The 13222-nt window shown below is 37.8% G+C and overlaps 1 protein-coding gene across 4 annotated transcripts in view; it reads right to left on the bottom strand.

Moving 5' to 3' along the window:
• Positions 1–2059: 2059 nt before the first annotated feature.
• CD109 (CD109 molecule) overlaps positions 2060–13222 on the bottom strand; it is a 227911-nt gene continuing 216748 nt past the window's right edge. For all 4 annotated transcript variants that reach the window (XM_064288035.1, XM_064288033.1, XM_064288038.1 and 1 more), the window contains 4 exons: positions 11090–11232; positions 7336–7483; positions 5528–5630; positions 2060–3429 (listed from right to left, as the gene is read on the bottom strand). In XM_064288035.1, coding sequence (XP_064144105.1) covers positions 3254–3429; positions 5528–5630; positions 7336–7483; positions 11090–11232 — 570 coding nt within the window. In that variant the 3' untranslated portion in view covers positions 2060–3253. The remainder of the gene's footprint in view (positions 3430–5527; positions 5631–7335; positions 7484–11089; positions 11233–13222) is intronic.

Below are 13222 nucleotides of genomic sequence, written 5' to 3'. Positions count from 1 at the left end.
AAGATCCCTTTAAAAATGACAAAGGAAAATCTGAGCGCCAATATTTTTTTAAAATGTCATGAGACAGCCAGAAACATAGAATGAATTATGTCAAAATAAGAATAGTTGGCCAGAATATTTATAGCTATATGTAAAATAAACAGAAATTAGGGCTAAATATAACATAACTTTTTCTTTTAATAACTATACCCAGATTCAAAAGAATGGGGCAGAGAAAGTTATACTGCCCACAGTCCTGGAAATTTCCATGTGTAGGTTGTGGTATTGCATATTTAAGTAACAGACTGCTAGGTAATAGATGCAAACCGGATTCTATCTAAGCACAACGCTCAGATTATAATCTAACCAAAATAGTAATTAAAAGATATTACTACCATTTTTAGAATATTTGGAAAAACAAAGTTTAACAGAACAAAACAAATAAAATGAAGCATTTCATTGACTGGCATATTTTAATGGGTTTAGTTTATTTTTTAGAATTATGACTAAAGGTGGTAAAATGGTGAAACCAAATATAAAAGTGCTGTTCTGACCTAAAATTGCTTGGCTACTAGCTGTTCCCAACACTCAGTCTCTGGAATCACTGGCTGGTCAAAAATGGAAGTAATACGTGCTGGTGTCTTAAGAAGGTTCCCAATCAGTTGGAAAGAAGGGGGACTTTAAATTAGTTCATATCAGGAAATGAAATCGACAGCATCCTAAATGGAAGCATTTCAACATAACCAAACTTAAAGGTAAAATGAGTTTTTAATATTTATTACTCAGGACATGGGGGAGAAAAAGTCTATACTATTAATTAATTTCTATTACTACATGAACTCTTTTCTCCTCATGCCCGTGGCTTTATAGCCAGTTTTAATCCAAACCCACTGCTTGTTGTAGCAGAGCAAGTTCTCTGAGAAAGATGAGAAGCAAGAGGCCTGGGCAGCCCCACAGCTCCACTGCTCCCTGATGCAGTGCTAACTAATCCTTTCTTCTCCTCTTCCTCCTCCTCCTTTTTTAATACATTTATAATATATAAAAAGAGATGAGATACAAGGTGACTTTTTACCTGAAATTTTAAAGCATTTCACAAAAAAAAAAAAAAAAATTAGAGTTCTAGTGTTTAAATGAGGAAAGATAATCTTAAAAAAAAAATACAATCTGTCTTCCAATGGCCTTTCCAATCTAGTGTTTCACAATACATTACACTGGAAAGTCAGTGTAACTTATTTACTGAATAATATAAGGTAATAATGGTCAGTATAAGATTCACTGGGCAGAGCAGGGGAGGGGGGCATTGTTGCCAACACCCTCCCAATTTCATCATAAGATGATTTCATCTCTAAGGAGCCCTGGTGGTGCAATGGTTAAAGCACTTGACTGCTAACCAAAAAGGTCAGCAGTTCAAATCTACCCAGCAGCTCCACAGGAGAAAAGACCTAGCAGTAAAGTAAATCACCTAGCAGTAAATCACACAAAAAAACACTAAACCAAGATAATTTCATCTTTAAAGTTGTGCTAAGGTATAAAGGCCAAAAATACCATTTCAGAGAGACCCCAACATAACAAATACCTTTTTTAGGTCAGATTGTTTCAAAGGTGTAACAGATCTAAAAACATTCCCCACCTGCAAACAAACACAAGGAAATTGTTTATTTGATGTTTAGCTGCTGACTCCATAGACTACCGTCTGAGAATCTATTTTCTACATACAGGCCACAAGATTTAAAATCCTGAATTTTGGTAATTCCTACATTGGTGTCCAAAACATCCAAAGGCAATACGTGGACATCCACTCCGCTCCACCAGAATTCCTCAAAACTCACTAACACATAAACATTCTTTTTAAGTTTAGCTTTAAAGGCTATATCTGCATATTTTATTTGCAATGAATTTATTTTTAAATCAGTTCAATAAAATTATAATTTGAAGTCAATGGCAATTTTTTTCCATGTCCACTTGAGGGAAATGCCATGGAGTTAAAGAGCAAAATTAAACTATAAAAATTTTTTTGATATCCAAAATATATCAATATTTGTAAAAGGGAAAAAACAGAAAGAAGAGAGGAAGTAGAAAAAGGAGGGAGGGAGGAGGGACTTTTCTTTAAAATTTTAACCCAGAAAAATGAATATTATCCTTCAGAATACAGGATAACCAATGACCCAGGTGCTCAAAATTCAAAATTTCTTACAGATTCACAGCCAGCATCAGATGTCACGAGGCAGCTGGCAGCCTGACACTCAGACACCTGTGCCTGGAAAGGGTTCTACAGGAAGCCTGTCCAAGGCCATAAAACACTTCACATCAGAAGTTACACCAAGAATCTCTGATACCCATCACATCCCAGCTTCTTTCCCAGACTACAGTCAGATCAGTCTGCTGCATTTTATACAGGATTTCTTTGTGCCCTGGCTTACAGTCCCCCATTACTAACAAAAAGTGTGTCTCCTGGTCTAGGATCTTCCAGTCTAAGCTCATAAGGCACATATGTTGTGGTGCTCTCCGCTTCTCACCCCTGAAACAGAGCCGGTATGTGGGGGCTGGAGACCTGAGAGGGAGGGCAGCACCCCAAGCACCTCTTAGGACAGTTTTCATTACACTCCTCAACCCCTGAGCAGCATATAAAGCACAGGAAAACACACTCGCTCTCTCATTCTTGTCTCCAGAAGGTTTGAGTGGGAGGGGGTATGTGATCAGATCTGGAGTGGAAACCATTTACCTTATTTAAAAATTCACCATCTACATTCCAGAAAGAAAGAAGTAATGCTCAATTAAAAAGTACATACTGAGGTGCGGGGTGAGGAGCAGGGTTAGGTCGGAGATGGGAAAGCACAGAACAAGCGCCCCCTTCTGGTTGTTTTCTCCCAGTTCCCAGGGAATCCATCTTTAATAGGAAATTTAATATGAAAGCAAACACTGATACATAATAATGCTTAAGAACCTAGGCTTCTAGAAAATGAAAAGAATAATCTAAAACAGAGTTTTTATTCTGGAGAAAACAAACATCTCAAAAAAAAATCCCAGAACATCTCAGGAGGGGAAATAAAGATACGCAACTGCAATAATTCTGATTCTGATTTCAGACAAAGGTCAGACGAAGAAACTTATGCAGCTACCTATACTAGGACCTATTATACACCATTCCCCCACCCCCATATAAAGAAAACAAATGTTTTTCAAAACTGTCAGAAGCAATATTCATTATGAAAACAAAACAATCACATGTGATTTCTGGAAATGTTAGTGTGACATACAGTCTTTAAGAAATAAATCACAGCCATCGTTGCAAAGAGAACAGAAGCATGAAACAGAAAACGAGAATGACTGAAGAGTGATGAAGGGAGCTTGCAGCTCCTTTCTCGCAAAGGTGGCAGCCATGGACATGTCCGCAAAGGTCACAAGAGGACAGCTTCGCTTTGGAGTTGTAAGTTCTCACCGCTCGTCTCCCTGTTCAAAGAGGCAACAACAGTTTACTTTTCTCCCTTGTTCGGAAATATATACTTTTCCAAAACTTAAGAGCACTTCAATACACTTCCCTGAGTTTTCCATTCTTGACGTAATTTTATCATTCTTTACAAGAAACAATCGAAATGCTATATCAGTTCAAGAGGGGTCCAAACTGCTAACCAAATCTGAGAGAAGCAATGCCTTCTGTCCAGTCTATCTCCCACCAGCAGCTGCCCAGCATTAAAAGAGAGAAGGAGCAGTTGCACAACTTTAATCTCTCATTGGAACAGGAAAGATTTTAAATTGAGGGCTGTTTAACCTCCTCAAGAGTAGCACTGTCTAAGCGTTCAAATAAAGGTTCTAATAATTTGAACTACTGAAGACAGATGTTTACAATCAGCTTCATTAAAAAGTATACACATATGAAGTCTGCAATGTCTTGTTTAAACGTGTTAAAACGTTAAGCACGTAGTATCTAAATACTATTTATTTAACCTGAGTAAAACTGACAGCACAACCTAATATAAAAATTCTATACAAAGCAGTTGGAGCCCGGGTGGTGCAGTGATTAAGAGCTACAGTGAACTATGGCTGCAAAGCAAAAGGTTGGCAGTTTGAATCTACCAGCTGCTCCTTGGAAACCCTATGGGGCAGTTCTATTCTATCTTATAGGGTTGCTATGAGTTGGAATCAACTAACAGCAGTGGGTTTTGGGTTTTGGTTTTTATATGAAGCAGTTACAACACTATAGTAATTATATTCACTACAGTAGATAAATGATTTTTATGTTTACAATTTCTTTTAAAAAATTCTATTTTCAAATTTATAACCAGTTTTTTTTTCATTATTTGTTTTCTAGTTTTAGGATTTTTAAAAATGAGTTATTAGGGTTTTATTATTCTGGTCATTCCCATATTTTCATTTTAAAATGGACCTCTCAAAAATAAACTGATTTCTACAAAACGCTTATATAAGCTGAATCTTTTTCTTTTCTTTTTTTTTTCCTTAAATGTTTAAAACCTTCTCTGTGCACCTGATACATCAATTAGGGAATTCTGCAACTAGGTTAACAAAGCTGGATAACTAGTACTGTCAACGGGTCACCAGAGTATATCACATCCCTCGCCCAGAAAAAAGGGCTACCATCACTTTTTTCCCAAAATGCTCCATAAGAACCCAGTCATAAGCTCTTCCCCAAACAAGATAATTCAACAGGAGGCAAAAGACAAGAGGAACTGGCTTAATGACTTAAAAGGAAAGAGGAGTGATGCCTACCCCTTAGTCTAAATGAATATTCTATCAAATGCTACCAACAATGTGAACACACTCACTCTATTTTTAAGTATAATTATCAACAACTACCTAATACCTGAAGATGTTCCCCTCACTCTGAGCTACCAGGATCTGACTTACTACAATTAGAAATGTTAGCCCACAGGTCGCACACTCACAAGAAGCCACTCTGTGGGTGAACATAGATTTTATTAACTTTGGTGATTCCAGTCCAGATTTCTACTTCCACATCTAAATTTCTATCATTTTATGAAGCAAAAAGCTACCAATGAAATCAAAACAGCTCAAGTTATTTTCCAGACTATTTTTTTCTTGACACACTAAAAAAAAAAAAAGTATAAATTTTAGCAAAACAACAGACTCTCTCAGTACACAAATACCTAAACCAAAACAGCTGATGCCATTACACTGTGGATGCTGCCCCTGTTCTCTCCTAAAGAGCTCCCATTTTAAGACAGGAACCAGATAGAATGAGTGCTAGAAACATAAGCAAAACTCTGGAAACTGACTACAACTGGACTCTCAATGTCAATTTTTCTTTGTAAATTTTGTAGTTGTGAGTTAAAAATCTAAAATATTATGAGAAAAAATACTACTTTTTAATATTCATACATTAAATGATATCGTGGGACCGTTATAAATTATCAGTTGTCTTCATTAAAATGGAAAGCTCACTTCCTGCTCCCCGCCTTCCAGTCCTCTCTACCCCTATAAGCAACCCAACAGGTGCAGTAGTCACTTGGAAAAAATAAACATCTGGTTTAACTTCTAAATAACAGTATTAGGGACTCCAGAACACACTTACTTGGTTCATAGTAATCCACTATGGACACCGAAGCATCTTGGGTGTTTGAAACCTTGAAGTTTCTCACAGCAGGAATATCAACACAAACCTGGGTTTCATTTACCTTGAAAAACACAAAAGACTCTTGAGGCAGTGGCAGACTGTATGTTCATGATAAAATAAAGGTTTTTCTTTTATCACTTTAGGAGACAGACAAAAGCTAACATTTAGGGAGGACTTCTATGTTCAGGTGTTGCACCAAGTGCTTTTTATGAATTATCTCAATTAACTCATACAGAAACCCTTACAAGATAGGCATTGTCCTTACTTCCATTTTACTGAAAGAGATACTAAGAATTGGAGTGGTTACATAGGTGGCACCAAGGACACAGCTCCTGTGCCATGGGGCTTCACCCAGGTCCTGTCCCAGGCACTGCAACACCCCCAGCTCCTGAGTCAGCTGCTAATGACTCACAGCAGCCTGCTTCTCCGGAGAACTGTCCCCAGCTCATAAGTGCTGCTTGATCCAGTAAGTAATCCTGGAGTGGGGGTGCACCCCACAACCAATGACTGACTGGCATGAAGTACAAGAGGCTGGCACTCCTGCCTCCAGGAGGGACCACTTATGCTAACTTCGCAAACAATACTGGTTAAAGAATCTGAAATTAGTAAATTTATTCAAACATCCCATTACTTGCCAAGAGCAGTAAACAAAAAGTCAAATTAATCAGTCAAAAAGTACCAGACACTCAAACTAAGATAACCATTGACAAGAACATCAGAGATACAGGGCAAACTCCAAAACCAACTACTTCACTAAATAAAAATCTCCATTTTTTTTTTTTTTGTCAAGTTCTAAATCGTGGATTTCAAGCTGTATTTAATATATAGAAATTCCTGAACAGTAAAATAATCTAGAGACTCTGAGGAAGTTTTAACAGGATTTAAACTAGAGTAGTTTTTAAGTCCTAAAGCAAATTAGAAAACTCAGAAACTAGCTTTTAAAAAAACAGATATTTAGCAAAATATTTTTGATTCATATTCAGCAAAACTGGAATAAAGAACATATGTCTGTATTCCCCCATCCCGTGTAACATCAAATCCTAAGAACACTTAGAACTCAATTTCAATTCAACCTAGGAGTTTCATAGAGATGTTAGAAGAAAAAACTTACAAGCCATCAGTTTTGAGACATAACAAATAGACTCTGAAATTCTTCATTTACACATCTTTCAGAACTAAAAATCCTCGTATTTTATGCATCTTATTCTTGAGTCAGTAGTTTTCATACAGCAAGGAAAGACTTTACAAAGATTAAATAATAATACTGTGTCGAAACCAAACCTTTGAGAATATTCTCCTATGATTTAAGCACCTAAGTTTTCAAGGCAGGAATATCAGTGCCTTTGGCATTTGTTAAAAGCTTCATGAAAACACTTTAAAACACATAAAGCTTTCATTCTCAGCATTTAAACAAAGACTTTTACGAGTTTGCTGAGGCAGAGGTTCTCCAAGTGAGGTCTGGACTGAATTTCTGAAATTATAACATGGCAATTTCTATATTTTTTTACATCTTGCCTGAAATAATGATTTCGTTATCAAGACCTTCAATGTCCTCATCATTAAACATAATTCTCTTTCAACTAATTTTATTGAGCTGTCTTTTTAGTGGAGACAAACACATGATTGCCATACTAAAATCATTCACAGGCACAAAAAGCTGAGCTAAGAATGACTTAAATAAAACATGCTTAAGGTAGACTTTTGAACACAGTAAATGGTGGCTTTGTCAGTAGTTGCCTACGGGAAACTTATGTTTTACTACTTACAGAATCTAAGTACAGGTTGACTGTTCCATGATCGTGCTCCACTTTCTTAATTATCTCGCTCCGAGGAATTGCATCCAAAGGCACAGCAAAACCACTGAGTAGGGTAACTTCCATAAGGGCCATGCCACTCCTAGCTGGCCCCAAATACCTAAACAAGGAGGAAAGGATGGAAGGAAACCCTTTAAGGAAAACTAAAGTTGATGTTATAAATGATCTTCGTGCAGAAATTCAAACAGTCAAGTCTTTTTCCAAATTTTATTTTTTGAGTTCATGTAAAAATCATAGAAAAAATTTTTTGAAACAGAAAATTTTAAATCAGGTTATCCATTTCCTGTATATGTGATATTCTTATAATATCCAACCATATGAGAAACAATGATATGACCATCTATTCACTTGCCAGTGTGAAATGCCCACATGTGCTGGTAGGTTGTACCTATTACAGGTACAAACTACATCCCCTTTCAAAGGACAATTCTGTTTTCTAGTGGTGATTCCAAACCGAATTGCATTTTTCATTTTCTCAAGAATTGACAGCACTAAACTTTCCAGTCGAAAGTCAGAAATTGAAAAGGAGGCATCCCTTGACCACTTGGTAGGAGACCCTAGCCAAGTCCTTGGCAACCTTTTCTTCATCTGGTTTTAGAAAACGCAGACCAGTAGGGAGAGGCCTTCCCTTAGTTTTCCCACATAGTTGGAGCGCATTTTGTGTTTTCTTTGGCCACCGTGAAAGAATTACAAGCCTAGCAAAGTTTCATTACACTGCACTGTTCTCTCATCCTGTTGTAGACAATGTGAGTATCAAAGGATCTGAGCACCAAGAACACGTCGTCTCCTTGAAAATAAACATTTTTCTGAAATGGATAGGCAGCAAGAAACTTTTGTTGGGAGCAGAAAAAGCCCAGCATGGTTATGGAAAGGCATTTGTCTCCAATGTGAGAGGACTGTAAATTGTTGAGTTCCCGTTATCATTTCAGATGGCACAAAGCAAGAAGGGCTGTTAGAGAATCTTGCTTTTTAGAGGCAACACTCTGCCTGCCAAACAAGACTGATGGAAAAGCCATTCAGTACAACTGCTGACATCAGCTGGCTCAGCAATCTGAAGCAACTGAAATCATCTGCTGGGCGATACACTTAGCTAAAAGAGATGCTATTGAAAATAAACACTGGGTTGAAACTAGAAGTGTCTGTAGCGCAACAAAAATTACAGATGAGAAAAACAGCCAATCTGTTCACATACGGTGACTTTCAGTACATCATCGAAAGTGCCTTGGTGACCTGCCTTTCTACCAGCCAGGAAAAGATTTTGTTATACTATCATACCACACAGAAAACCTTGTCTAAGGTGAATAATGTCTTGGATCCTTTGATGGGAATACAGTCTGAAACATCAGGTAATCTTTCTATAAAATGTCACTGAAAAAAATTCACTTACAATGTTATTCATGTTTCATACAAGGTTTCTCTCAGAAAACTAATGGCAGCATCTAAATCCTTTTCATAAAGGTTCCACACTCACATAAACACATTTTCCTTCTTAAGGTCCTCCAAAACATCTCATATATAGTCCCTCTGCCTACCAAAAGTCTTTTGTAAACCTGATTCCTGATGCTGGATGTAAGAATTGGAATCCTGAATCATTACATAAGCAGCCCCTATAAATGGTGAGGCCCCTTTATGGGCTGAATCCTGGTTCCACTTCATTTTTCTCATTGTTTCTTCACCTGACTCCCTGAAAGGTAATATCCCCCTCCAATAGCTTCATGAGACTCTTCTTCTTAGCCCTTGTCAAAACTAGAATTTTGCACTTGTTGGGGGATTATTATTATTAATTTCTGTCTCCCCCTCCAAATGGGAAGCTCCATGAAGTTTAGACCTGTCTCTTTTAGCTCACTATTACATGTCACACCTGACACTGAGCCTGGCACATAGTACAGACTCATCCAGTACTTACTGAATGAATAAATACATGGATCAATGAATAAATCAATGAATGAATGAGAAAAGCAAGGATAATTACAGCACCTACTTTATAGAGTTATTGTAAGGATTAATGGAGATGCATGTAAAAGTGCTTGGTACAGTGCCTGGAACATAAGTTTGTGATAAATGTATGCTGTTATGTTTACAATAAGGAGCCCTGGTAGTGCAATGGTTAAGTGCTCAGCTGCTAAAAGAAAGGTTGGCAGTTCAAACCCACCGAGCAGCTCCACAGAAAAAAGATGTGGTTGATTCTTAAAGAGTACAGCCTAGGAAACCCCATGGGGCAGTTCTACTCTGTCACGTGGGGTCACTGTGGGTCAAAATCAACTACACAGCACTTAACAACAACAACATGATTACAATCATAATAATATGATGCCATTATTCTGGAATAGAACCCCATTGCAAGCTTAGTAAAGAATAATGGCCTAGGTGCCCATCAGCAAAAGAATGGATGAACAAATTATAGTACATACACACAATGGAATACTATGCAACAATAAAGAACAATGAAAAATCTGTGAAACATCTCACAACATGGATGAATCCGGGAGGCATTATGCTAAGTGAAATTAGTCAGTCACAAAAAGACAAGTATCGTTTGAGACCACTATTGTAAGAACTCAAGAAAAGGTTTAAGCACTGAAGAAAACATTCTTTGACAGTTATGAGGGTAGAGAGGCAGGGGAAGAGGAATTCACTAGATGATAGACAAGGATCATCTTCAGTGAAGGGAACGACAACACACAATAGAGGGGAAGTCAGCACATCTGGACCGAAGCAAAAGCTAAGAAGTTTCCTAGACACATCTAAACACTTTGAGGGACAGAGTAGCTGGGGCTGGGGCCTGGGGACCATAGTTTCTGGGAACATCTAGGTCAACTGGCATGAGAAAGTTTATTAAGAAAATGTTCTGCATCCCACTTTGGGAAGTGGTATCTGGGGTCTTAAAACCTTGCGAGTGGCCATCTAAGATGCATCAATTGGTCCCAACCCACTTGGATCAAAGGAGAATGAAGAACACCAAGGACACAAGGAAAATATTAGCCCAAGGAACTAATGGTTCCACATAAACCAGGGACTCCACCAGCCTGAGACCAGAGAACTAGATGGTGCCCAGGTACCACCAATGACTACCCTGACAGGGAACACAACATGGTTTTGGACGGAGAAAGTGAAAAGTATGCAGCAGAACTCAAATTCAAGTAAAAAAGACCAGACTTAATGGATTGACAGAGGCTGGAAGAACCCCCAAAACTACGGCCCCTAGATGCTCTGTTAGCCCAGAACCGAAAGCATTTCCAAAGCCCACTCTTCAAAGATTAGACAGAACTATAAAACAGAAAATAACACACGCGAGGAGTATGCTTCTTAGCTGAATCAGGTACACGAGACCAAATGGGCAGCTCCTGCCTGGAGGCAGGAAGGGACAGGAAATGGCTGAATGGACATAGGGAACCCAGGGTAGAAAGGGGGAGCGTGCTGTCACACTGTGGGATTGCAACTAATGTCACAAAACAACATGTGTATAAATTTTTGTATGAGAAATTAACTTGAGCTGTAAATTTTCACCTAAAGCACACACAAAAAAAGAAGAAGAATCAGGGGCCTACTTTTTTCTTAGCTGAAAAGGAAGTCACTGCAGAGATTCTCAAGTCCCACTACTGTTAGTCCGAAATGCCCACAAAGATGAGGAATGGGTCAAATATATATGTGACACTTTACACCAAAACCATGAACAAGATTTAGAGAGACCTAAACAAATGCCTACCTTGTGCACACACTCAGATTCAAGTGGTTAATATCATCTTCATCATCATTTACAGCAACATCTAAATCAAAGGCTTCTTCATTTTGGAGAGATCTTCGTCTTCTAGAAGATTCTGAATTTTTCACATTATAAATAACATTGAGCTGCAATAAATAACAATATATTAGCAGTAAATTATTAGCAATAAATTGCCATCATTACAAATTCAAAATAATAGGCATAGGTTTTCTTTGGGATAATCCCAATTAGATATGGAATAATATTCAAACTAAAAAAAAAAAAAAAAACAGCTTCACTGGCTAATGAAATTTCATTATTAACAAATATTCTTATAACATTGATAAGCAATAATTTTTTTTTAATTTTTCTCATGGGTAATATTGTTTTATAAGCCAATCTCTTATTTTGATGAAAGCTGACCACCGGAAGTGGCTTAAGTTCAAAGTTCAAAAGGTATTATAGGGCAACAGTCCTGGGGGGTTCCTCTAGTCTCTGTCAGTCCAGTAAGTCTGGCCTTCTTTAGAAATTTGAGTTTTGTTCTACATTTTTTTCTCCCATTCTAACTGGGATCTTTTATTGTATCCCTGGTCAGAACAGTTGGTAGTGGTAGGTGGCCACCATCCAGTTCTTCTGGTCTCAGTCTGTGGTTCTTGTGGGCCATCAGTCCTGTGGACCAAGTTTTTCCTTGAATCTTTGGTTTCCTTCACTCTCATTTGCTCCAGGTGAGAAGAGACCCATAGTTGTATCCTAAGTGGTCACTCACAAGCTTTTAAGATCCTAGACACTAATCACCAACTTAGGATGTAGAACATTATATTTATGTGCTATGTTACACCAATTGATTTAGATGTCCCCTGAGACTACGGTCCTGAACTTCAAACCCAGTTATTCACCCTCATGAGGTGTTTGGATATGTCTAGGAAGTTTCCTTGACTGTGCCCCCATGTGCTCTATTATATATATGAATATATACGCAGCACACATAAACATGTAAATACATACGACTGCAGATACACCTGTACAGGCATGCTCATATACTCACATGTGCACTCCTATACTCATATACACATACATGTCTACCTATGTAACCACACATATATTTTATTAGGGATATATTTTAAGGAGATACTGTGTGGTTTAAAATCAGGAAAGGTGTGTATCAGGTTTGTATCCTTTCATCATAGTTATTCAGTCTGTATGCTGAGCAAATAATCCGAGAAGCTGGACTGTATGAAGAAGAATGGGGCATCAGGATTGGAGGAAGATTCATTAACAACCTGCGTTATGCAGGTGACACAACCTTGCTTGCTGAAACAGAAGAGGACTTGAAGCACTTCCTGATGAAGATCAAAGACCACAGCTTTCAACATGGGTTATACATTGAGAGTCATTGAAAAAGAGGAAGATTCACTATGAGATGGATTAACACAGTGGCTCCAACAATGGGCTCAATGATTGAGAGGATGGCATAGGACAGGGGAGCATTTCATTTTGTTGCACACAGGGTCACTATGAGTCGGAACCAACTCAATGGCACCTAACAACAACAACAACATTACTGTTGTTGCAAAACTGTCTGTTACAGTTTTTATGGAAATTGTCCCTTATTCTCAGGAACTTCCTAGTGTCTTTATTTACCTTCAACAAGTTGTGCAAACTTCACCCATATTGGGTATTGCCTTTCCCGTCACCAAAAATAACAAGTGTCTATTATCTAGAAAGTGATTTCCCCCATCCTCCTCCCATCCCTGGTGTATACTTCTTCTTGATTTTTTATAAAATGATGCCATATGCTATTTGTCCTTTTGTGATTCACTTATTTCACCTAGCATAATGTCCTCCAGATTCATCCATGTTATGTTTTGCAGACCTCCTAATTGTCCTTCATAAAAAAAAAAATATAGTTGTATAGTATTCCACTGAAAATGTGTACCACAATGTATTTATCCGTTCATCTGGTGATGGACACTTAAGTTGTTTATATCATTTTGCTATTGTGAATAATGATGCAATGAACATAGGTGTGCACATGTCTATTTACATCACTGCTCTTATTTCTCTAGGATATATACCTAGGATTGGGATCGCTGGATCATAAGGTATTTCTAGCTTTTTGAAAAAGTGCCTTATTTT

The sequence above is a fragment of the Loxodonta africana genome, chromosome 1 (assembly GCF_030014295.1).
Source record: "Loxodonta africana isolate mLoxAfr1 chromosome 1, mLoxAfr1.hap2, whole genome shotgun sequence".
Taxonomy (NCBI): domain Eukaryota; kingdom Metazoa; phylum Chordata; class Mammalia; order Proboscidea; family Elephantidae; genus Loxodonta; species Loxodonta africana.
This window is presented reverse-complemented; position numbering and strand designations above follow the sequence as displayed.